We start from the raw sequence: 26,199 nt of genomic DNA, 5'->3' as shown, positions 1-26,199 counted from the left end.
CTCAACCTCGAGTGTAGTTATTCCCTTTTAATACTAAAACCTTCATACAAACCACAATTATAATATTAATATTTTTAACCCATTAAGTTGAAAATCACTCGTGTCAGAAAAAAAAATCTTAAATTTTAACTCTATGATAACTTAATTTGTCTTCTTTACTTCATTCTTTTTACTAAAAATATTTTCTAAATTTTAAAATCGAAAAATGATCATAATATTATAGATGAAAATATTCTCATAATTTAATGGATCAAAGAGATATTTGTAACAAAAAAAAAATATATGAATTATTGTTTAATTTAATTTAATTTAAAAATGTATTGAAGTTCAACTTTGTATTGATTGATTCATAAATTTCATTTCCTTTTACATCTAAGTATCCTAATTTTAATTTCATCCCAATTAAAATTAATTAATCTTGCAAACAGGCTCTTGTAAGTTGTATTAAACTATTGTTAAACCACTGATAAGCATAAATTTCAACCACTTGTTTATTTTAAATTCCAGTTATTTATTAGTATTTTTTAAATAAATTCTTCAAAATTTAAAATTAAGAAAAAAATCAAATAAAGATTTTTATGTTTTTATTATTTTCTTTTCTTTTTAATAAATAATTAACGAATATGTTTTAATAAAAGAAAAAGGGATTAATTAATGATTTACAATTAAGATAAATAATTTAAATCTGACTTAATTAAAAATTTATCTGTAAAAAAATAAGTATGAATGAAATAAAAGTATAAAATTTATTCATAACGTGGAAAACTTTAAATTTTGATGTATCATTTAACTCCTTTCCTATGCACTTGTACCATACGCCGCGCGTTGATAGATTTTTTCTATTAAATTAATTATACAAAATATATAAATACATATTTTAAAAAATAAAGTTGAGATGGTCAAATTGGTCTAAAGTGTCATATTAAGGTTCTGGTTCAAAAGGGTGTGAGTTGAAATAAGCAAATTCTTTATATAATTTTAAAAATGTTAAGATTACTTTTATATAACTTGTGAGTATGTAAAGTACATAATAATCAATTTAGTTCTTAAATTATAGAAAAAAAAAAGAAATAGATATAAAACTGAGAAATATGTTGTAATTTGGTTTTAGGATTAAACTCACGTCTTATAGTTAACATTTAAGCCTTAACTTTTTTTATTTTAAATTTATGACATTAAATATGTTATTTTTAATTTAGTTCCTAAACTCAATTACTCAGTGTTGTTTAATAATTGAAAGCATTTTCAATCATGTTCTACATTATATATAAATTATCAACAAATACATAGCCACCTTCTCTCCCTTTAGTTTTTCATTTTTCATATTTTCACATTCTTTTACGATATATCTTCACTTTTAATAATTAATTAATAATGACTTTTAATTAATTTTATTTACGACAAATGAACTGGTTTATTTAAACTATTCTTAATTAAATTTATGATTAAAAAATTAATTTAGTTAAGAAATATGTGTATCGCGTATATGGAATAAGTATGAGATTTGTATAATAATAATATATTACTTTTGGAGGTAGGAAGGAATCCAAACCATAACAACAATAAGGAATGCGAACAGCTTTCAATTATCAATATAGATAAATTCTTGAATTCAAGATAAATTCAATTGTTACATAAAAATTTTTTGTTATAAAAGATTATTTGAATTAAAAAAAATTATTAAAAAGATTAAATAAAAATAATTTCATTACAAATAATCATTTGAATTTAAAAAGGTGATTACTAAATGATAAAATTGAAAAGACATATAAACACAACCATCTTCTTTATAGTATAGATTAAACGATAAAAAAAATGATTTTATGTAGGCAGTAAATAGTAAATAAAACAATTCATATTTTGATAGTGTTATATTTGTTTCATACATTCATTTTCATCGTGAATTCCTCCTGCATACTTGTTTTGTACTTCAAATCTTCTTTTCCTAAAAAAAGAAATCAAAGGGTTGCATGAAATAATAAAATTTGTAGTTTAATTAAATTTGAAGTTTCATTTAAATTAAAATATTTTTAATTAAGTTTTAATTTATTGAGTAGTTAAAACTTTTATATTTTTTAATTGAGTTCTATTTATTTCATTTTTCTATTAAATGAATTATTGTCTATTATTTTACTTACTTATTTGTAAGTATTAATAAATATAAGATTTAGTGCTTAATATAGAATGATATTCTGATTAATATAAGATGAAAAGTGAGTTTAATGCTTTAATTAAAATGTGTTAGATAATAAGGTATATCTTATACCTACATCAATGGTGATGACAACAATAATCCATTTATCCTTGTAAACGACAATATTAAATTACAATTTTATTACCTAATACGTTTTTAATGAAAATAATACAAATCATTTATGGTTTTATATTGGATGAAACATGATTTTATATTAATTAAAAACTTTATATTTTTTACTATTCCAAGACAAACAAATAAGAGAGTGAAACAAAACAACATTCACCTCACTATGTAGAAGTAAACATACTCTTTTATTAAACTATTGTTAAATCACAAATAAACATAAATTTCAAACATTTGATTATTTTAAATGCCAGGAATTTATCGGTGTTTTTTTCATAAATAATTATTTCAAAAATTAAAATTAAGAAAAAAAATCAAATAAAGATTTATATGTTTTTATCATTTACTTTTTTTTATAAAACAATTAACAAATGTTTTTTAATAAAAGAAAAAGGGATTAATTAATGATTAACATTTAAGATAAATAATTTAAATCTTACTTATCTAAACAATTATTTGTAAGAGTTTAAATTTTAAAAATAAATTTGAATGAAATAAAAGTATAAAATTTAGCTATAAAGTGGAAAACTTTAAATTTTGATGTAGAACATACTTAATTCGTTTTCTATGCACGTGTACAATGCGCTTACAAGTACTCCTTGTTACTCTATTTCAGATCCGTTGATAGAATTTTTCCATTACTTTATCGAACGGTTATTAATACTCAATAATTAAATAATTATAAAAAATAAGTAACAAAAAGTTGAGATGGCCGAGTTGGTCTAAGGCGCCAGATTAAGGTTCTGGTCCGAAAGGGCGTGGGTTCAAATCTCACTCTCAACAAAAAAGTTTAATTTTTAATTTTTTATTTTCCAATTTTAATATATGAATTTGTTTTTCTTTTGGGCCTGGGCCTCAATGGTTGAATAAAATTGAAACTAGATAATGAAAAAATATTAACAGAGGTGTTTTTTTTTCTTTTTTTGTCAAAACTTAATTTCAAAATTTGTTTTTCAATTTTAATATGTAAATTCGAAAGGTGAATTTGGGTGTTTCTTTTGGGCCTGGGCCTGGGCCTCAATGGTTGAATAGAATTGAAACTAGATAATGAAAAAAATATTAACAGAGGTGTTTATTTTTTCTTTTTTTGTAAAAACTTAATTTCAAAATTTGTGATTTTGTTAAATATTTTTTTTACTCATAAAAATCAGATTTAGGACTAATTTAATTTTTAAATACAATACAAAATTATACTCATTTAAATGTTACATATTGTGATTTAAGAGATCAATCTTATTCTATTGTTCTCAACATGGTCATACATAACAAATCTAAATATAACTTTTTGTAAGATGAGATTTATTTTAATTTATATATTATATTTTAAGTGAGCACAAGATGATTAACAATTAATTATTTAAAAATGAAAAAAGAGTTTGAAAAAGCAAGAGAGACAAAACCAGAGTCTAAGAATGTAATGAATGATTTTGTGTTGAAAAGAGAATTTGGTTTGTAATATTCCATTGTTGTTGGTAGCTCTTGATCTGTTTCTAGGGTTGGCATGGCAGCACAAAGGATAGTGATGAAGACAAACACAAAGCAACACAACCCAAGCACTACTCTATTATTTATAAATTATTTAAACCCTTTTCTTTTCTAACTTTCTTTTTTTATAATTTAACCCATATCATTCTTCTTCTTTTGTCTCATTATAACCTATAATGTATGCACGTGTAATAATATGTTTTATTATTTTCTGCTTTCCAAATTCCTTAGACATCAAAACTTTTTTAAATTATTATTTCTCTCACACCCATTTTATCATAATTTCAGTTTCCACATACATTATATAAAATTACTTTTATAGATCTGGGAACCATAATCACTAACCCTAGTTGCATTTTCATTTCCTTTGTGCTTATTGAAAATGCCAATTGTTATATATAAGAAATCCCATAGACTTGAATGGACAAGGTAGTGACACATAAATCAATAATAAAATGCACCAATTTAAGATTTTGGTATCACTAAGTCTAAGTATTTTGAATTAGATATTGATTTTCAAGATTCACTTGTTAATATTGAACCATTTCCAAAGTCATATAATTTTTTTTTTACTATTATGTAACATTCATTTGTATGATTCTCACTTATCCTTATTTAATATATGTTTATTTACTAAGTTTAAATATAATTAACTTTACACGCTTTGCATATTATATTTGTGTGGATGTGTTTAACATAAATTCATTTATTGAAATATTTCACTCTCCCTTTTGTGTTTTTAACAATGGAAAGCATATTAAGAGGAAAATGCTAGCTAGAAACAAATGATACAATCACATTCAAACTTTTAACTTTTGCTTTTCCTCATACATATAATTAAGTATTCATACACAAATATTAAAAAAAATTATAATCTACAACTTTCCATTGGACTACGTCATCATAAAAAAACAATATACATATGTATAGTCCAATAATTAAATTTCCGTAATGGACTAATCACTTAACCAATTCTTTATTTATCATTAGCATGACCATTCTATATACATATAAATAACTTGTTAGTGGATAAAAGGTATTCACCGGTCATTACCCTATTGGCTTTACATTTCAAAGTGGAAATTTAAAAGTCGCATGAAAACGAAAAATCCCAACTTCACATTTGCACCAGACAAATTCACTAAAGTAGCTACCTTTTTCTCTTCTTGTTTGCTCATTAATTATATAAAAGAAAATAATTCTTTTAACAACTCAATTTTCACAACTTTCTCTTAAACGATATGAGATAAAATATTTAAGTGATTTTTATTTTGTTCATTTTTTTATATTCTAAAATTATTTAAAAGATACAAGTTTCAAGTTTTTTCACCATGATAGACGTCGAGAGATTTGACATCAATGAATTATCGAATAAGTTGTCTTAAGTCAATAGGTGTATAGATCTTTCTACTTATATACCAGTTATATTCATCCGACTTCTAACTTACCTTTTAACGGTAAATGATATATATACCAAAATCAACATACTGAATAACTATATATCTATGTCTGTGTAACACATATAGTAGTTCTGTGATACAAATTTCTGCATTGAAAATTGAAAATGGTTGTTTTTAACCAAATGGATGTTCTCTTATACTGTGTGAGATGATGCAATGAGTAGCGTAAGAATGATGAAAGTGAGAGTTGAAGGCACTTGCAGGGAGCGTGAGAGAAATGGGGCATGGTGGCACTTGAGTAGTTCAACTAAAAGGTGGTCCAAGAATGACCCGAGAGCTGAGATGGGCCCCATATATACACATTCGGGTCAGCCAACAATATATATCCATTCACATGAATGTCTGCCATAAACTGTTCACACATCCACTTGTTCTTTTTTTAACTGCATTATAAGTTTTAGTCCTTTTTCACACTTCAAAAACATCCCAATATTATTATATTTTCATTGCTGTGATTAGCACTTCTCCATGAATAGTAGTTTCAAATCAGAAACTCCTTCCAGTAGAAGCGAAAACAGTGACTCATTTTGAAAAAAAAAAAGTGCTTATGATCAATGCATGAGCCACTCACATATATGCGTGTATATTAATTTTCGTCTGTTTTAAGCTTCACAGTTGACAGTGCAGGTTTTTCTCTTCAATGCATGCATGCGTGTTTGTCCTTATTTCTGATTTGTCTCAACAATAATATACCACGTCTATATATATATATATATAACATTTCAAACTATAGTGGAAACTGAACACTTTTGTTTGAATCTCTAGGGCATAAATAGTTGTATCAGCAAAAATACGTCATCACCAATAACATTTGTATCCTTTGTTTATATGATACTGAACATTTTCTTACTTTCATCGAGACATGTAGACCTAACAATATATTTTGTTATATTTTGTTAGGATAAGTTTTAATTTATAATTCTGATATTAAATTAAGAGTTGGATTTTCAGTTTAATTCAATCTTATAAAATCGAAGATTTGCAATTGTTATTATTGGAAATTTAAGCATGAGTCTAAGTTTCACATTGACTAAAAATGAGAAAATTGAGTAGCATATAGACCAAGACCCATAAATCTATTGTTTTAAGGTTTTGGGTTAAGACTGATGTCAATCCTTAAGTATAAGTTGAACTCATATTTCATTGATGTTATATCTTCACTCGAAAGACCTAACAATGTAAATTGATCTTATTTTCTAATCTATTCCACGATGAACTTATAATTAACTAGTTCCATAAATTCTCATGATCATCATTAAACAAATCTTGTTTCAATAGAGGTGAGCATAATTAAACCATTCTCTTTTCTATGACTTCTTCTTGATTTCATTATTATTTTCACTAAATTCTATGGCTTCATTATGTAAATGGTAAAACCATAGTTTATAAGCGTGAGTTAAAAGATTAAGATCGCCATGAGTACGTTGCTGTCCTCTCCCAAGAAAGCTACAAGAATGTGACAAAGAAGAGGAAAGTATGGTGTTTAATCTTAGACAAACATAGACAGAATGTTAATTTATGAATAACGATTATTGATAACAAAAAGCAGGAATAATTGCTACCTCAGAAAAAGCACGTTTAGGAAAACTAAAAATTACAGATTAATTGATGTTTTGACAGCACTTATTAATAACTGAACTTATTGAGTTAACCTAATTAGATTAGAAAGGACAATACATGATGATAATAGTAATAATATAATGGATAAGATTTTTCAATTTGGTAAATCATGAATACTATATAGCATCGTGAGCAATCAGCCTTTTTTCATTATCACAGATTGACTGCTAACGATGTTATATCATCCACAATGAAATTTCTTCCATGTTGTTGCCATGTTTATGTGTTAAAATCCACTTCCATATGCTGGTGCCCAGTAATCAGCTCCATTTTCATTTCCAACATGTTGGGTACAAGACACAGGAACCAAGCACAACCCTCTACTCCTCAAGTCCTTTGCCTTATCTTTTCCATCCTGATTAATCATTAATAAATACATAAACACATCATTATACTTCTTCTTCTGTTTGTTCTTTATTGTATCTTCAAAATATACCGATATCTTTTTATTATATTTTAAAACATAAAACACAGTATTTATCATCATCGGTATATTTTGAAGACATAGTAGAAAAATAGTACTGGAATCTAAGTTGATGAATAGTTTGGCTTGAGCATGCATGCATGTTCTGCATAATTATGCAGGTAATTGTGATAATGAGAATAATGATTAGGATGAGGCTAAGATAATAATGAGTAAATGAAAGAGATAATTAATAAGCGTGGTACAGGTTTGCATAAAAAGAAAGAATACCTGGTTTGGAGCTCCCTTTCTTTTCAGGCCATTGTCATTCAACAGCTAAGATGGAAATAAAAAGAGGGAAGAAAAAGTATTAGGAAATTGAGTTCTCTCTCCAAGCTTTTTGACTTCAAATGGGAAATGCAGCGTCGCATTATACTTTTCACTTGCTTTAAAAAGATGATATAAAAAGCTGAGAAACCTTGTTATTTTTTTGTGGCTTTTCCCTGATTAAATATTAAGCAATAATTACAAAGACCCTCCTAATTTGATTCTAATGAATTGATGGATCCAATAAAGCATACCTGACCGGGGTCCTCAGGAAATACAGAATTTCTTTCTCCATGTACCTGTTGCTTAAAAAGAAAATAAAGAAAAAAAAAAAAAAACAGGAAACTTTCCCTTCAATTATATGCCTTAGTAGGTATTTTTGTCCCACTCAAATGTGTTTGTTAGGGTTAACAAGAAAGAGAGAGACTTTGGAAAGTGGGTACTTACAGACTGTGGATTCCTCATGTTTTTTGATCCATTGCCCAAGTAAGGAGAACTCAGTGCCTGCAACAAAGAAGGAAAAAAAAAAAAAAACAACAAAAGAATGTTATGGAGAGAAACATTAAAATTGGTGACACTTTAAATGCATGCTCTATATCACTAATAGCTTGCAGAGTGTATAAAAAAACATGAGGGAGAAGAAAAAAAAAAAAAAAAAACATCACCTCAATTTGACCCTGAAGGAATCTTATGTATCCAATGGCTTCTAACAAGACAGAAGCTGTGTCAGTCTGCAAAAGTGAAACACACACACACCCCACAACCACACCACCGGTCATGTGTCTCTTTTAAGGTTAGAAATGAGATTACGATAAATGGGGAAGAAAAAAAAGTGAAGAGGAAGACAACAGTGCTGGAGAGATATCATAAAGGGACTGTTCATGGGGTCTCTCTCCTTAAACACTAAAACCAAACACACAAGACGCTTGTAATAATTACGGTTCATAGTTTTTGTATTTAGCGATGAGTTTATTATTGTGTTCTTGTAGTGATTGGAGTGTTCTGTTTATTACCTTTCCGAATGGGGAAACTAGCTGGTGAAGAGCTGTTATTCTATCTCCTAGCTTCTCCTTTCTCACCTGATTAAGAGATACTGTTAGTTCATGAATTCATATGTTTTTTTTTTCTCTTTCAAATTTCATGCACAAAGAATATATATCACAGAGACAACATAAAAAGACAACACATAAACCAAACAACTTCTCAGTAAAATCTGTTTCTTTTTGTAGTTAAAGATCACCTTGAGAGGTGGTTGGCTTGAAGATGGTTGACTCTTAGTCTTCTTGTAAACTCCAGCAGTTGCTGTGGTATTATTATTACACTTGAAGAAGAGAACAAGAGAAAAACCATGAAAAATAAATTTATGTGTATATATAATCTATGCATGTTTGAATTAGTATAATGAAAATTAGGTGAAAGTGTAGACAGAAAGAGTATATATAAAAAAGGAATAATAATAATAATAATAATAATAATAAGAAGAAGAAGAAGAAGAAGAAGAAGATGATGATGAGTGTTAGTTACCTCGGATGTGTGATCTGGTGGTAGTTGGTTCTTCCTATGATCTTCCTTGTTATAAGTGAAATCCAATAAATTATTACTACTGAAGCTAGCAACAACACTAGACCTAGGAGAAGAAGAAACTGGCACCATGTGTGACCAAGGTGCTCCAGAAACCTGAAATTCCTGATCATGTCCCTGGTGAAAGAAGCTACCACTTTGGGAAACCTCTTGCTTTATTACATCAACCATAGGATTTATGGGAGATGGATTAAGCATGTGTTCATTCCATTCATCCAATTTTTTTGATTGAAAATGACTGAATGCCACTCTCTCCTCCTCTCCTGGTAAACCAGTGCTGCAAAACAAGCATAAAGAAGAAGATTAAACAGTTCCTCTGAAACAACATCGGAGTCGATATAACTGAGATGTCAAAGTTCACAGGTATGGTTTGAAATATTTGTTTGAAATATTTGAAAAGAAAAAGTGCTTACAAAAGAAGTTGGCTCAATGAGTGAGGGGGTTGATCAGGGTTTTGTGTGGAAGAATTGAAGGGTATTGAAGAAGATCCAAGAAGATACTGGTTTGGGATGAAAGATGATGGTGGATGCGTAGTCCACCAGTTAGGGTTTCCAGCCATCATTGGCTGAAGAAGAAGAGAAAAAAAAATGGTGAATTGTTGGGATGCAAATGAAGAAGTAGGAAATGAAATATTTAATCTCCTTTTCCCATATACTTTTGGAGTTTGAGGTTTGTGATATTTCCTTGTATGTGCAACCAAACAAGGGTTTGGGTAAAGCTTAGAGTTTGTGTTTTGGTTTGTTACTAGGTGTTGAAGAAACTTAAAGTTATGGGGTCTCAGTATTTTATAGAGTTGAGGTTGAGAAACTTTGCATATGTTACTTTTTCTTTCCTTTGTTTGATTTATTGAGTATTCCTTTTTATGATAAAGTGGAACGCAAAAGCTGGTGGACAGTGTTTTAAGGCTATAAATTAATGGTTGCTCAGAGTTATTTCCTTAATTTGGGGTTGCACCTTGGGATTGTTTTTGGGGTAGCTAGGGTTGGAGTAGAGGTAGGGCATAATAGTAGTGAGATCAATGTCAGATGCTTTATTTATTCCCTACACCAATAATTCACTTTAACAAACAAAACTACACAATCTAAGAACCTCATTACAATAACAACAATATTCTTACAATACAACTCCATCATCAAACAAAACTTCTTCACTTCACATACCCTTCTCTGTAAAATGAACATTCTCATAGGAGAACAAGATTGAGTTCATATTTCTCAGCCAAGGGTTTAATTATGATTTCAACAATTAATAATGTGTATTACTTGATTAAGGAACCTAGCTAGGTCACCTTATCATATGTTTCAACCAATATTATAGTGTATTTATTTATTATTTAAGAAATTTATTAGAATCGAACGCTTATTACTAGACCAAAAGTTATAGCTGTTAGTCAGGATGTAATTCTTTTTACTTAAGAATGTAACACAAGCTCGAGTGTCATGATTTGATTGTGATCCGACCCACTTGATATCCGTTACGGTCACAAAACAATTGATGTCACGTGCAATTGTACCGACATAAATTATACATTATAATTAATTGTTCCTTCACATACAACTATATATCTTTTTGCTTTACATAAATTTGGTGATTGTCAGAAAATTGTTCTTTTGATATTTTGATCAAAGCTTAATGATTTGGTAGACATATGAATCTGAATTTTACCAGACAAACAAAGCTTTACTAAGACGTATTTATCTTTAATAAAAAAAATTGGCAAGAATTTAAAGTTTGTCTAAAAACCTACTTTATGACAAGGTTTATAAATATAAATATATATATATATATATATATATATATATATATATATATATATATATATATATATATATATATATATATATATATATATATATATATAACAAAAAAATATATTAAAGTTGTTAAGAAAAACTTATTTTGAAGGATATTTTTTTTATTCTCCTTGTTTTTTTTTTTAATTTAGTGATTTTAATAAGTAATTGGATTAAAGTTAAATAAAGGAGAACATGGTATAACTAATTTTAGAAATTCATGACAATTTGCTTCTTCTTGTAATATATTATGTGTTCATAATAAGTCGATTTATGATAGGGTTTGTTTCAAGATACGAAGTCTGACCCATTTACTTAAATAAATATTTTTTAAAAAGAAAGTAGAGTGTGACATTTTTAATAAATTGTCTAGGTCAGGTGACAAGTTTTTGATATGCATTTTGACCTATCTTCATTGATCAAGTTGAAGAGAAAGGAGTGAATATTTTAAAACTATAATATGATAATATTACTTATCTTTAAAGGGAGCAACTAGCAGGACAGTTGTGTTACTTTAGGAATTTGATTCAATGAAAGCCCTTTTAATATATATATTATTTGTTTCAAATTTAAATTTTAATAATTTATATATGCAATATTATTTATTCATTATAAATTTTAGTTGTAAAAAATAAATATTTATTGTGTGTACTAAAATACTAATTTAAGTCAATTTAAATAAAACACTATTATTAAACACAGTTAAATCGTTGAAACATTTATATTATATATTGTTGATAAGAAATATTTTACCTATCATATAGACATGACTTAATAGATAAAAAAATTGAAATTAAAGAGTTTTTCGTAATGCATATTGCATAGACTAAAATATTTGTGATTTTGTTTGGTGATTAAAAAAAGTGTATTTGTTTTATATTATGTATTTAAATATATTTTGACTTCTTAAAATTATTAGTTAAAACCCATCCCTAGCAATAAAAAACTTCAAAATTTTAAATGGAAAATAACGATAGAATATCAATAATCATTTTGTAAATTAATATATAATATATAATTGTTATTATAGGAATGGATGGTAGTGCGTCAATAGTTATTAGTGGTGGTAAATTTGAATTAAGATTTGAAATGATTATAACAATAAATTTTAATTTGAAGTTAATAATAAAGAAATAGCGAAAGAATTTTTTTCTACATATAAATTTTAATTGAACCATCAAATTCCACAATTTCATCCTTTATTTTCTCAATCGAGTGGTTTTTAAAGTAAAAATAGTGAATTATTCAAGTATTAAAAGAAAAAAGAATTAACAAATTATTCAAGAATTTTGCTTCAATATATTAACTTAACGACTATAAATGGATTTTCAATATTGTAACCATTATATAAATAGTTTTATTAGTAGAAATAATAACGCTACAAGATCACATTAATGGAGTATTTTGATAATTAATGATCTTGTACTAAAGTTTAAGTACATCAAATGTTGATAATTATATAACCTCATAAATATTTTATGCAAATATATTACTTGATAAATCAAATTTATTTAATTGAGATCTAAATAATTAAAAAAATGTAAAGACCTCATCTATTTAACAAGAACCACTATATAATTTATGACTTACTAATCCTACAAAAGTCAGTGACTTTTGATTTTAGTTTTATAAAAAAATATTTTTATTCCTATAAAATTTGAAATCAGTCTTTTTATTCTTTTAAAAAATGTATACAATTTGAAATCACTCTAAATTATTTCATTGATTTTTATCTCCTTAACATTTAAATCCTCTTTGGTCCTGATATTCATTTACAACATAAATTAATAGCATTTGTTTTGTTAAGTGACACATACACATATGTTTAATTAGTCAGATGATATCCAATTTTATTTGAATGTGTCAGTTTAATACTGTTTTTATAAATGTGTCAATTGAGTCCTAATTTTTGAAAACATGCCTTAATTAGATCTATTTAGAAAAAAATTATTAATGTTATTAACGGTATTGATATTTGAAATGACTTATAAAATTAAGTATTGATATTTATATTAAAAATTAGTGGTAAAAGTCATGAATAAAGTTAAAGACGTTAATAATTTTTGTCTGAATGAGACTTAATTAAGTCAATTTTTCAAAAGTTATGACTCAATTAACATTTTTTTAAAAACAGATACCAAACTGACACATTTGAATAAAAATGACTACCATACGACTAATTAAACTCATACGCATATTATCTTGCCGTTCTATTTAACATGTCCAATACGTAATTAGTTAATTATCATATAACATACTATAAGGATAAAAAAAACTATTTTTCAATTTTAGAAAGACCAAATATAAAACAAAAAAAAAATCACAGAAAAAAAAATATTAACTCATTTTACATTGAATAATATCTTTTGTTTTAAATTATTGAAATCCTCAAAATAATATTTACGTTATAAATTGTTGTCCAATATTGCAACATGTGTATCAATGACAACCAATAATTTAACCTCCGTCCATGAAAACCTATATCTTTTTGTCCCTATCATATTCTATTTTTGATGAATACCTAAGCTTCACCAATATTTTCATATGTTTATAAACATTTGTGATATTTACTAAATTATTTTTAAAAACTGTAAAAAAAAAAAAAAAAAAAAACTCCCAATATTAAATTTTCATTTCTATTTTTCTTCACTTATGTGAACTCTTTCTTTTAAATAGTGGATTTGATCAAATTTTCAGACAACAAAAGAAACAGTGTTTTAGGTTTTTCAACTTTTTGCTACCTAGGAATCTGATGAGTGAATTTTATCTAAGGATTCTGCCGACAAGATGTTCGATACAAAGCATGCGCAAGCTAGCTAGGTCCAATTTGCAATGCTTATGTTGTTTGGTAGGTAAGATTTTTGTGAAAACCATTTAGATATGCTAGCACCTTCATATTCATCATGTATTAGGAATTATTTCACTTCAAGAATCGATTTTATTTGAAGAATAATACCTTTTGTGATGATGGTTTTGGACAAAATGCTTCTTCTCCTTAGTGTTTGAGTTCTTTTGGTCATTTGTTGGAACTGAACTTTGTTGTGTGTGTGATGTCACCTTAATAATTTGACACTAAACAAGGTTTTGCATGTGATGGTTTTGGTATAATTTGAGACAAACACCACACAGCGAGTTCCGACCAAAAAATCAGGAACTCTGTCCACTATGATCCAAAAATGGGAAAAGAATGTGAGAGATGCAGAACAAGGAAAATTACATTTACCAAACGCCAAACAACAAGTTTTAGATCCATACCAGCACATGGCCTTGTACGTATATACGTGTGTTTTGGTCCTATACTGTGTATATATATGTTTATACTTATTTCTCTGCTTTGTAACAGCATAAACAGATTCAACCAAACCAGAAACAAGTATTTAGTTAATGAGGTTATATCGTGTTATTTTCTTTAGTTACAAGAATTTAAAAAACTAGGAGTCAAGATCAAATACAATACTACAACAACTTTTAACAACTTTTAAGAAGATTATTAAGTGATTAGACCGTAATTAGACAGATAAGACAGATAGAAAGGTAAAAATCAATTAAGGATATATAAATAAAGGAATCAGATAAAATTGTTGAGATCTTTTTAATAACATTTTTTACAATTCTGATTTCTTATTTAATAACTTACTTGAGCGTTGAAGTATCTTGTATAAGTATGTTTTCCGACGAAATTATAAGAAGATATATAAGAACTAAGGAATAATAAGGTGATATGCTGCTTTGTAAGAACATTTATGAACAGTTTCTATGAAATTATTAGTGATGTGATGTGAGTCTCATAGTATACGGAAGATGGTCTAGTGTGCATCTTTTGCAAGAACATTTTTCTTTTCTGCACATTAAGAATCCATGAAAAGGAAAGATGATAACCTCATACATGGTAAAAGGAAAAGGAAAAGAAGTTGGGCTCATCACAGCATTTGACACTGTTGAACAAAGGTTATGAATTCAACACACCACATGTCATATGTATGGATGATTATTAGAAGAAGGGATAAGAATTGGATCAGATGGATTCCTTTTGACCATTGGTCTTCCACTCAAGAATATTCAATAATAACCAGAAAGTTTATGCCTCTCCAACGGACCAGAAGCTAAGTGATATCTATCAACCCCTTTTTAATCAATTGTGAACTTTTGCTTAATCATGCACGGAAACAACAAAAATCATAAAGAAAAAGAGGAAAAAGGGTTGAGACTGAGTTTGACACCTTGTTGATTTTGTTTCTTGTTTTCTCTTTTTGTGTTGTTGATCTCTCTTATCACAAATAATTTTTAAGCTTGGCCCTGCTTATTATGACCGCAAATTTTGAAGTCAAAAGCTCCATCGGGTGGTTTCTGTGTCAAGAAACATCCTGGTCAAATATTCTACCCACAACCTTTATTTAAAAAAGATAATCCAAATTAATTGAACTTTTAACCCTTTTTTTCTCTCAATAACAGACATTGTAAGAGCGAGAGAAAAAGGATGAGACATGAGTAAGATGCATTGTAACATATTAAAGCAGCAAACTCCAATTCATATCCCACAATTCAATTATTTGAGGTGACTTGAAAAACAAGCTTTAAACATTCTCATGTGTACATCGTAGACCAAACATGATTTCTCCTTACTTTCACTGTGTAATTATATTCTTGTTATCTCATTTAATGTTATACTCACATTAACAGAATTAAAATTCCAAAGATTCTGCTGTAAAAACCTAGTTATGATGATAACCAAGATTGATTAAAAGTTAAGATTGATCACAGATTGGGCAAGAGTCTAAGACTGATGGAAGTATAAGCAAAATACTTTCAATCAACCAAACTTTTTTTTTTAATGTCATGTGATTGAGTTTTGACATTACGAGAACAAGTACAAAATTTATTCTCGAAGTTATATCAGAAAAAAAACCAGTTAAAAGGTAAAAAGTGGCACTTGAGTTTTAGATTTACTGTTTATTTCCATCTAGTAACTCCGTAGTACAAATTTAGATAATAAAATTAAATATATACTAACTATAATTGAAATCAATTTAGTTACTACACACTGTAAAAGATATCATGGCCCTTTTAAACAGTTTAGCTTTTTAAGTTGATAAGAGACTAATCACAACACAGAGAACTTACAAGTATGAAGTTTAAGTTGCAGAAGAGAAAGAAACGTATGAGACGTAACTGAATGATACATTGCTGGTACAAGGGAAAGAATGCTTCCCACTCAACCGAGTACAGTGATGATGCTATGAAGAAATTTGATGTGTTTTCCCAATTAAATGAGAATGCTAATACAAGGGAGAAACCAACTAAATAGAAAGTAAGAAGAAAAGAATACCACCACAATTTCAGGTAGTATTTTTATATGCTAAATTATGTAGGTTGATCAAATGTTCCCTAACTCTAACATTGTTTCCTTGTTTCTTAGTAACAACCAATCATTCCGTGGGGCCACCACTATGCCGTTGCATAGCAACAACTGGCTCACTGCACCTGGAACACCTAAATGATGGAGCAGCAGCACATCGTGTCCTAAGACAGTAGTAACAATATCTGCAACACAAAATGTGAACAATTGTTTAGTCATTTTTCACTTTTCATGAGAAGCGTGTATATATACATAAAGGTTGGCATATATGAACATTCCATAATCCCACCAAATTGTTATGACAGAAGTTTCTGCAGTGATGTACCTGTGCTGACAAGGTAGAGCAACATAAGGAATGGTTGGAGTGGCCAGGCAAATGGGACATGCTGAACCATCCTCGGATGAACTTGATGATTTATCTTTTGAGAAAGGTCGGAGAAGATTTTTCACGGATGATGAATTAAGAAGAGGAAGAAGCAACAGTAACATTTCCTGCCATCAGAACCTGAGAGAATTAGCTCCAATGGATTGTAAATTCGGATGTGAAACATTCTTGCAAATTCACTTGTTATCAGAACCAGAAGAACACATCCAGTTGCAACATAGCCACAACCATTTTTAGTGTATGTTTGGATCAGTTGGAACACTCAAACCCAACTTTCAGTTTCTATTGCACACTTTGACAACATGTTTGACAATTTTTCAAATTTAATCAAGCAAAATTCATCTCATACTCCAGTTGACTAAAAAGCTAAAATATGTTGCCTTTTTTCAACTCCAGTAGAATTCAAAAACCTTTACTTTCTAACTGAAATCCAAACGCTCACAAATTATCATTAGTCTCAACTAGTAAATAACTGAAATATCTCATCTAACCCACAAGAATCCACAAATTAAGTACAAATAAATTTAAGAAGAGGGGAAGAAGTACCGAGAATTCATTCCAAACTAATTGCCTGTTCATATATTCAAAGCTAACAGCACGATTCATATTTGGGCTCCCATATACAAGCCTGGCTCGTAAGGCTCTTTCAATAAGATTTCGATATCTGCTTTACAAAAGAGCCCAACTAGAAGATAAGTTTACATAGCAAGTCAAACTAAAAGAAACCAATTATATGCCAGAAATATAGAGAGAGAGATATATCCCATAGGACCACAGAACCTTCACACCAGATGAGCATTCATTGTTACACTATATTCAACAGTTTTTATTAAAAAAGCTATTCTAAAACTCACCATTGGGTTAAAAATTCCTATTATATATATATATATATATATATATATATATATTAACTGCAAAATTTTAGATTAATCCAAAAGTATTTGATATCTCACTTGTGTACATCAAAATTACATAATATATACATTTGAAACATGTGAAAATGAGAATCACTGATTATCTTATTGTAGTGTTAAAATTTTATAAAACTTGGCACAAACAATCTGGGTAACATGTAGTAACAGTTGGATAGATGAGATATATATTTTATACAAAGTTAATAGTAAGAATATTTTAACTTATACACCAGTATAAGGTGATTTCCCCTTGTATCAAATGAGAACATTTCTTAAGGTGAAAGTGAGAACTATAAACCCAACATAAAACCATACATTATGTTTAAAATTAAGTAGTGGACATGACCACTTAAAAAAGTCGTGCACATTTTTCTAAAAATAAAATATTATCTAATTTTATTTGTAAAATTTAATCTGTGATCATGATATATGAGCACTTAAAAAATTCATGTACAATATTTTAGAAGTTTGACAGATGAAATGCTATCTCATGATTTATATCTGCTGTTCTCATTTCTCATAAACAAAATTTCTACATCATATTTGCCTATATATATATATATATATATATATATATATATATATATATATATTTCAGAACACAAACAGAAGAAACAAGAGGTTTTTTCTTTATCAGCAACAAAAGAGGTGTTGAGTTAACTGTTTGGTAGTTGAAATGAATCACCTCCCAGTGCAAAGAAATATCAACAGGTTTCCAAAAGAAGCAGCTCTATAAACTCCTTCTATTCGTTGTATCAAGATCCATAGGCGTCGTGCCAATGGTCTCTGGAAAAAAAAGAAAAATTGAAAGTCAAACTGGAGCTCACTTTAACTAAATTCATGATGTTGTGTAGACTTGCAAGTTGGCAAAAAAAAATACCTGCTCAGTATCACCCCATCTACGAAAAGCAGAGAAGGACTGCAATCGAGCCCATATATACTGACCACCAACAGTGGCAACACAATACCAAATTTTCTGCGCAACAGTGAGTCCAGGTCCCTCCAGACCAGTTCTAACTGTGTGCAATGTACCACACAAGAATGAGAAGTTAGCAGCTAAGAAGAACGATGAACATAGGACAAGAATGAGCAATACTCAGATAAAGGTATACATGCACTGATAACAGATCACCAGAAAAAATTGTACACTTTCCCTCTTGTTTATGGGTTTGTTTAAGGCATTGACATACCTCACAAAACGGTATAACACTACAATTTAACACCTTCAGCAGTATGCTATTGACCATGATGCACCATACAAACAATCATAAACAAAAATTGTAAACAAGGACTTTAGAAAAAAACTGCGCGCTCAAATTTCTATCCAAAGGTGTCGACAGGATATCATCTACTACATTTATCAACTATCATTCATGATGTCAGTAATGTCAACAATAGCTGGAGATTTTCCACAAAGGTCATTCCGAGTGTTTAAACCTCACAACTTATCAAATAATCTATTAGAATTCAGAAGCGTCTCACACCATAGAAGACATGCTTATCTACATAGCACTACACTACACTGCAGAAAGATGAGATTCGGACCTTCGTACCTTTATCTCTTGGTTCTACTGCACGCTCATCTCTGTACCTCAGGTTCATGAGAGCAATGCCTGGGGTTGGCTTATCCACCCAAATTGAGAACCGCCAAATAAGAAACTCCAGGAAAGCATCAAGCTCCGCTTCATACTGAAATAACATTCCTGGCTAATCCCAAAAAACAAAAGAAATTTGAAAATGTTCAAGCAAGTTTCTAAATTGATAACAAAATCACCACACACAATGGTTTACTACTGTAAGTCATACATAACTGTACCTTCATTAATGAGAACACTTTAACCAGCTGCTCTTTCAACATGGCTGACATTTCAACATCCAATCGTGCAGCATCGACTTGGTTAACTCTTGATATCGAAATTGGGATTGCTGACTGCCGAAAACCACAACAATAACTTAAACAACACTGTTGCAAAAAAAAAAAAAAAAAAAAAAAAAAAAAAAAAAAGAACAGGGAAAGGGAAGCATACTATGCAACTTGATCAAATATTCAATCTTCAATATGATAACAAAAACAAACTTTAACAACAGTAAACTATTAATCTCCACTACGTTTACAGAAATTCAGCTCATCTCTAGCTTCAAACAGAAAAACCACACCCCAAGAAAAAAAAAAAAGTAATTTTTATCACAAGCAGAAGGATTTTGGACAAAAAAAAAAAACCCAGTAAGAGTTAATGAATGAACATGGGATTCCGATTATATAAATGAATAGAGAGAATATGGGCAAACCCTAAACATGAAAAGAGGTAAAGTTAAGGGGTTCAAAGAATGAATTGTATTGAAATGAATAGAGAGAAGGACCTGATGAGAGAGGGAAAGGGATTTCCATGTGGGGAGAAGGGTATGGGAAGTGTGAATCCAAGCATCGTGTGAAGGGAGAGTCATTGCGTGATGATGAAGATGACAATGAAATTGGTTTGGTTGAGTTTTGTGTTTCCATGCACAGCTTCTTTCTCTCTCTAATCTCTGTGTTTGTTGCTTAGTTTAGAGAGAGAAAGAGAGATCAGAAGGGTCTGGTCATTGCTGAAGGAAGCTGAACTCAACAAAAACAAGGAAAACACTGATGTTGCATTTCATTCTCCACCGTCATTTCATTCCAAACACACGGGGCTTCTTTCGTCTTTTCTCACTTTTTCGCAGATTATTACTTAAATGAAAGACTCAGTACATGCTTTTATTCTTGGCTGAATTGCTTTTTTTTTCATTATTTATTTCTTTTATTTAAATTAGTTTGATAATATAGTAAAATGGTCATTATTGTATTAAAATATATAAATATGAATAAATTTTCTTAAAAAAAATATCCAAAAGTTTTGGTAACACATAAGAGGGACATAAAAGAAGTATCATTCATAAAATATTAAGCATATATATTTTATGACAAAATATTAAGCATATATATTTTATGACATTGAGTTATTTTTTTTTGGGTTAATTATGTTTTTCGTCCCTTAAGTATGGGTAATTTTTGGTTTTAGTCCCCCACGTAACGTTTGGTCATATTCAGTCCTCCACGTTTTAAATCTAATGGAATTGGTCCCCAATTTTAAACTCCGTTAATTTTAATTCACACGTGTCTAACGGATGGCCACGTAAGGATCCCGTTTTCAGTTGAGAGGAATTGATGAACAACACGTGGTCTTGATATTTTAGGACCGTTTTAAAAGAGGGATTTAGGGTCTTTCTGAAACCCTAAAATTGGAGTGTTCGTGTTGGTTTGGGAGGGGGTATCGTATTGAATTCTTTGGCAGCCAAAATTGAAGTTTGAAGATCGTTTTAGGGTGATGAAAAGTGGGAGCAGAGGGATTCATTGTACGCAGAGGAGTGGTGGTTCGAAAATTTCGCAGACCTGTTCATCGTCGTCGGATATGACATCCAAACTGTGTGGATGTGGGAAAAGATTATTGCTCCTAAAGGCAACGACTGTGAAGAACAAGGGGAGATTATTTTGGAAATGTAGAAACTGGGCTGTAAGTGACAAATTTGGTATTTATTGGGCGAACTTGATTTCGTTTGATGTCTTAATGGTTTTGTTTTATTTATGCAGTCCAATTCTCATTGCAATTTCTTTGAATGGTTTAATGAAGAGGATTCTAAATATGAAGGGAACGCACCGGACTTTCAAGACAGTGGTAGAACACGAACTGAAGAAGATGAAGTGTGTTTGGAGAAGGAGAAAGTTATAGTGGAGTTGATTAAGAAAAAGGAGAAATTGAAGGTGAAATTGCAAGAAGAGAAAAAGTTTGGGAGATTCATGCAAGTTTTTTTCTTTTTGTCGTGGACATTAACAGTTGTCTTTGTTTTTATGTTGTTGTTCAAGTTCAATTGCAACTAGTTTTTTAGTAACTATTATTTAGTTGTGATTAGTTATGTATGGAACTTTAATGGTTAAGTAAGTTTGAGGTAACTTCTGTTGGGGAAGTGTTTTGTATTTGTAATATGGCAGTAATGAATGAAATGAGAAGTTCAATTGTGTTTTACATGGTTGTGTTTTAAACTGACAAGTTCATGCGTAGAAACAAGTCTGTTGTAATTTATGAGATAATTTTTACTTAACAACTGTGCTGTAATTTAATTCATTGTTAAATAGCAATGGTTATTTGCTGTGACTTTTATCCTGTAAGGTTTCCTTTGATGTTAACAGGATATACATTTAATTGATTTCATAAAATTAATCCATACATGAAGTTTTACTGCATTATCACAAAACACAAGTAATCCATACACAAAGTTTGACTGCATTATCACAAAACACAAATAATCCATACACAAAGTTTTACTTCATTCACAAAACACAAGTAATTCATACACAAGTTTTAATGGACACCAGACATGTGGTCCATACATCTGAATACAATATTGCTTTAATCCAAAAAGTTGTCCACTATGATATTGCCCACGGCTACAAAAAGTGGTCCACCATTAAAAGCAACCAAAATAGTTTGATTCCTCCTTGTATTTCACGTGGGTTGAGCAGAGGTTGAAGTACTTGCTTGAGACCCTATCACTTGTGCAGCCATGCTTCTGGTTTGGGTTGTTGGTGGTCTTTCTCCCTGGTTCACGTTTGCAGCAACTCTCAGTTTGGATCTTCTTCTACTACTGCAGCTTTGGGTAGATGGTCCTGCAGCGCTGCTAGGTGCACTAACACTTGGAGTTCCTTGTGATTGTGCTTGTGAATTGGGTATGTTTTACAGCTCCAGATTTTGTACGTTTGAATGAAAAAAAAATTGAATCAGAGGTCCAGTTTGTGTTTTTACCTTTCTGTGCCTGATTCCCCTTCTACAGCTCCTAATGTTGTGTCCCATCTGCTTACACCTGCTGCACTTCATGATAAGATTTTTCTTTGATAGCTTGGAATGACTGACATGTTCATCAGCTTCCCTTCTTCTCAGTTTTTTGGGTCTCCCAGGTGGTGTTTTATAAATTGGTGGGAGTAGTTCATGTTGAGTGCTTTTAGGCCACAATTGTTGTCCATTGATTGGGGTTATTTCTGGGCTATAGCATGCCTCATATGCAGCTCTTGTTGTGTGTTAGAATATAGTCTGAATGAATGCTATATAAATTGAATGGAAGTAAGTTGTTTACCTTTTGTTGATCTGAGATGAAAATCCAACGATGGTTTTCAATGTCCCCAATATCTTCTAGCAGTAGTGAAAGAAACCACCTCTATGTCTCCTTACATTCGTTTTCTACAGCAGCAAATGCAAGTGGAAAGTATTGATCATTAGGGTCCCTGCCCACCGCAACCAAAAGTTGACCACCATAAGCTGTTTTCAAGTGGCATCCATCAACCCCTATAAAGGGCCTGCACCCAGCCAAAAACCCATTCTTACAGCCTTCTAAGCACATGTAGAAACAACCAAACCTTGGTGGCAGACTTGGTTGAGGCTGATTGATCTTAATTTTGAATGTTCCAGCCTTTACTCTAACCAATTCAGCTACATAATCATGTAAGCGACTGTACTGTTTTTGTCCATCCCCAACCAAACAGTCCATTGCTATTTGCTTAGCTTTTCCAGCCCTCCAAGGGGTTATACCCACACTGTATGTCTTCTTCATCTCCTCAATAATTTGACTCACTGTCATTACATCCACATTCATAAACCTGTCTATTAAGACTTGTGCTATCCAATCACAGTTAGCATTTTTGTTCCCAAATACCCTGCCACATCTATGACGCCCAACCAAGGTCTTGATCTGAAAAGTTTGCCTACCACCAACCTTGCTAGCCATCATTAAGAAACCACATTTTTTTTTACATACAGCCCTGACTCTCTTCTGATCATTTTTTACAAATTGAACTTCTTTACCATTTAAAACACTATGCTCCATTAATGCTTGCTTGAAATCTTTCAAAGACGAAAATTTCATTCCTAATTGAACTTGAAGTCCTTTGTCATATCTTCAGCCCTATATCTGGAAAATTTTGGCCCATCACGACGAACACCATCCTCACTATCAACATCTGAATCCAACTCATCAGTATCATATTCATCACTCATGTCATGTTGTCCAACTTCCTCATTAGTCACAAATGAACTAGGTCCCACATCTTTTTTACTCCTCATAGTGCTTGGATTTCGTTTCATTGCTCTCCACCTATCCAAAACAAGCCCAATTTTTCTGACCTCAGACTCAGTGTGCATCCCAAAACCATCATCATCATCTGTCACCCTCTCTTCTTCACTCTCATCTAGTTTATCTGCAGCAGAACCTTCATCCTTATCAGACACATCCTCAACTACCACATCCTCATCACCCCCCACTTGTGCTGCCTCAACCCTCTGTTCTGGCTCACCATCTTCTGCCTCAACCCCTTGTTCTACCTCAACCTCCTCTTGTTCTACATGAACCTCTTGATCACCCTCAACTCCTATGTCTGTCTCACCAACCGGACCACCATCAACTCCTATTTTTGTCTCACATCTTTGTGCCTCAACCCCTTCTTCAACCTCAACCTCTTGTTCTACCTGACCCTCTTGATCACCCTCTACTCCTATGTCTGTCTCACCAACCGGACCACCATCAACTCCTATTTCTGTCTCACACCTCTATGCCTCAACCCCAACTTCTTCCTGACCAACTTCTTCATCCATTCTAGGACCAGTAATAAAATGAACCACCTCAGGCTGACAAGGAATGTGCTGGACATATATATCTACTTCTTCATTCCTATCCTCCACATACTTAGCCAACGCCAATGCCTCCTTATCGTCACTCAACAATCTTAGGTTGTTCAACAAAGTTTCCTTCGAGCCCTTCCACCAAAGTTTAACATCTCCAGCGTATTTGAACTCCTTCATGATGCCTAATGCTTCAAAGAATGACCAGAAATCTGGATCAATACCCGATACCACATGGATTTCACCCCCCACATACTTCAATCCCCTATTCCGTTCAAACCTACCCATGTGATGGAACGCAACCGCGAACCCCATTTTCAGCCTTACATTTGAAATCGCATCACAAACCAACCCAATCCAACATTCAACCACATAAACGGTAAAGAGAAAAGTGAACATTAAACCAAAGAAATTCAAAATGCATAAACGACTAACCTCACTTCTTTGTCCACCCAATACGAGCAGTTACCACCACCTTCTTCGTTCAAAGCTTCCTCTCAGCTGTAAACGGGATCCTTACATGACCATTCGTTAGACACGTGTGAATTAAAATTAACGGAGTTTAAAATTGGGGACCAATTTTATTAAATTTAAAACGTGAAGGACTCAATATGACCAAACTTTACGTGAGAACTAAAACCAAAAATTACGTATACTTGAGGGACGAAAAACATAATTAATCTTTTTTTTTTCTACTGTCTCCCATAATATTTTCTTGTCTATTTTTCTCTTTTGCTGAATTAAATAAATTTTCCCCGCCATTTTCATCGTTTTGCCTACTTTTTTTTTTCACTGATTTGAGTTCCTTCATTTATTTGCTTAATTTTTTGGTACTTTTTTCATTTGCATAGTTCTTTTCTTATTTGAATATTTTTCTCCCTTCCTTCGTGTACATTTGTAATATTTGTTCACCAATTTTTCATTAGTATACATTCGTAAATCACAGTAGGGTTTCATTAGAAATTACAGTGAGAATGTATTGATTGAAAAGTTCATAAAAGCAGTGAAGTTAATCAGAAATATAACAGTTGCAATGGCTTTCTTCTACAGCTACCTAATCACTGTATTCAAAAAATAAGAACAAAATATTCACAAAGTTGGCTAAATGGGCAAGGTGTTGAATCGAGACTTAGCAAGCGAAACTTTGTAATGTTGTTGAAGTTCTTCAGCAAGAGCGTCTTCCCCGAAACTCTTGAATCCATGAACCAAAACCTTAACCACGTACTCATCCAACTCATCCACGGTTCCATATCCACTCTTCTTCATCAAGTCGTAAATCCTGAGCGTTGATTCTTTCCTCCGAGCAGTAACAACGGCCTTGATCAAGCTGGCAAGCCCCTTGTGATCGTCGCACTTGATTTCATTTTCATCTTCGATGTCCAGGATCAGACGGTCCACGTCCTCCAGCATATCGCAGGCGGCGAGCGCCTGCACCATCTCGGCATAGAGGGATAACTCGGCGCCGTATTCCGATCGGAGGGTGGAGAAGACATGGAGGGCGAGGGCGCAGTGCCGCTGCCGTAGGAGCTCCCGGAGCGTGGCGAGGAGGTCGGATTTGAGGAGGCGCGTGAGGGTGTTGGAGAGTTGGGAAGAGAGATTGGGAGGATTGGTTCGGTGGAGTCGTTTTAGGGTTTGGATGGCTTGGATTGCTTCGATGCTCAGGATTCGACCTTTCACCAGCGGTCCTCGCTGAGACCGCGGTCCGCCGCACCGCACCCGAACGTAGCCACAGCGCGCGGTGGTTGTGGCGGTGGCGGTGGCGATTTGGGGCTGAGATTGGAGTTGGGATTTAAGAAAGGTGGGGCTTTGGAACAGGGACAAAGCCATCGATAATGTGTGTTGATGAAACAGAGTACGAAGGAGAGTGACAAA

At 31.3% G+C, this 26,199-nt stretch overlaps 3 protein-coding genes, 1 non-coding gene and 1 pseudogene across 7 annotated transcripts; 1 reads left to right on the top strand and 4 right to left on the bottom strand.

Annotated features, from left to right (window-relative positions):
• The first annotated feature begins 3,022 nt into the window (after window positions 1–3,022).
• TRNAL-AAG (transfer RNA leucine (anticodon AAG)) lies at window positions 3,023–3,103 on the top strand. Its single transcript has one exon. It is a non-coding gene; the product is annotated as a tRNA-Leu (tRNA).
• Window positions 3,104–6,776: 3,673 nt separating this feature from the next.
• LOC114167491 (transcription factor bHLH68-like) lies at window positions 6,777–9,963 on the bottom strand. Of its 2 annotated transcripts, none has more exons than XM_028052588.2 (9): window positions 9,610–9,963; window positions 9,140–9,473; window positions 8,856–8,936; window positions 8,629–8,694; window positions 8,281–8,346; window positions 8,063–8,119; window positions 7,870–7,920; window positions 7,580–7,624; window positions 6,777–7,240 (listed from the first exon to the last, which is right to left on the bottom strand). In XM_028052588.2, the coding sequence occupies exons 1-9, from the start codon at window positions 9,756–9,758 to the stop codon at window positions 7,112–7,114; spliced, it is 978 nt and encodes a 325-aa protein (XP_027908389.1). In that variant the 5' UTR covers window positions 9,759–9,963; the 3' UTR covers window positions 6,777–7,111. The 2 variants fall into 2 exon arrangements, with proteins under 2 accessions (XP_027908389.1, XP_027908390.1); XM_028052589.2 differs by having other exon boundaries at window positions 7,870–7,914; window positions 9,610–9,962.
• Window positions 9,964–16,148: 6,185 nt separating this feature from the next.
• Window positions 16,149–20,312, bottom strand: TED3 (Pex2/Pex12 N-terminal domain-containing protein / zinc finger (C3HC4-type RING finger) family protein). Of its 3 annotated transcripts, none has more exons than XM_085667686.1 (8): window positions 20,006–20,312; window positions 19,461–19,574; window positions 19,190–19,351; window positions 18,525–18,661; window positions 18,330–18,428; window positions 17,277–17,394; window positions 16,671–16,837; window positions 16,149–16,530 (listed from the first exon to the last, which is right to left on the bottom strand). In XM_085667686.1, exons 1-8 carry the CDS (start codon window positions 20,087–20,089, stop codon window positions 16,416–16,418), a joined length of 996 nt encoding a protein of 331 aa, XP_085523812.1. In that variant the 5' UTR covers window positions 20,090–20,312; the 3' UTR covers window positions 16,149–16,415. The 3 variants fall into 3 exon arrangements, with proteins under 3 accessions (XP_085523812.1, XP_085523811.1, XP_027906109.1); XM_085667685.1 differs by having other exon boundaries at window positions 18,330–18,430; window positions 19,198–19,351; window positions 19,461–19,607; window positions 20,006–20,308; XM_028050308.2 differs by having other exon boundaries at window positions 18,330–18,430; window positions 19,198–19,351; window positions 20,006–20,304.
• Window positions 20,313–22,072: 1,760 nt separating this feature from the next.
• LOC146883417 (uncharacterized) lies at window positions 22,073–24,642 on the bottom strand (annotated as a pseudogene).
• Window positions 24,643–25,278: 636 nt separating this feature from the next.
• LOC114166258 (protein THYLAKOID ASSEMBLY 8, chloroplastic-like) lies at window positions 25,279–26,199 on the bottom strand. Its single transcript, XM_028050973.2, has one exon. It carries the CDS (start codon window positions 26,152–26,154, stop codon window positions 25,429–25,431), a length of 726 nt encoding a protein of 241 aa, XP_027906774.1. The 5' UTR covers window positions 26,155–26,199; the 3' UTR covers window positions 25,279–25,428.

The sequence above is a fragment of the Vigna unguiculata genome, chromosome 10 (genome assembly GCF_037176805.1).
Source record: "Vigna unguiculata cultivar grain cowpea cultivar isolate G323 ecotype 2 chromosome 10, ASM3717680v1, whole genome shotgun sequence".
Classification (NCBI taxonomy): Eukaryota; Viridiplantae; Streptophyta; class Magnoliopsida; order Fabales; family Fabaceae; genus Vigna; species Vigna unguiculata.
This window is presented reverse-complemented; position numbering and strand designations above follow the sequence as displayed.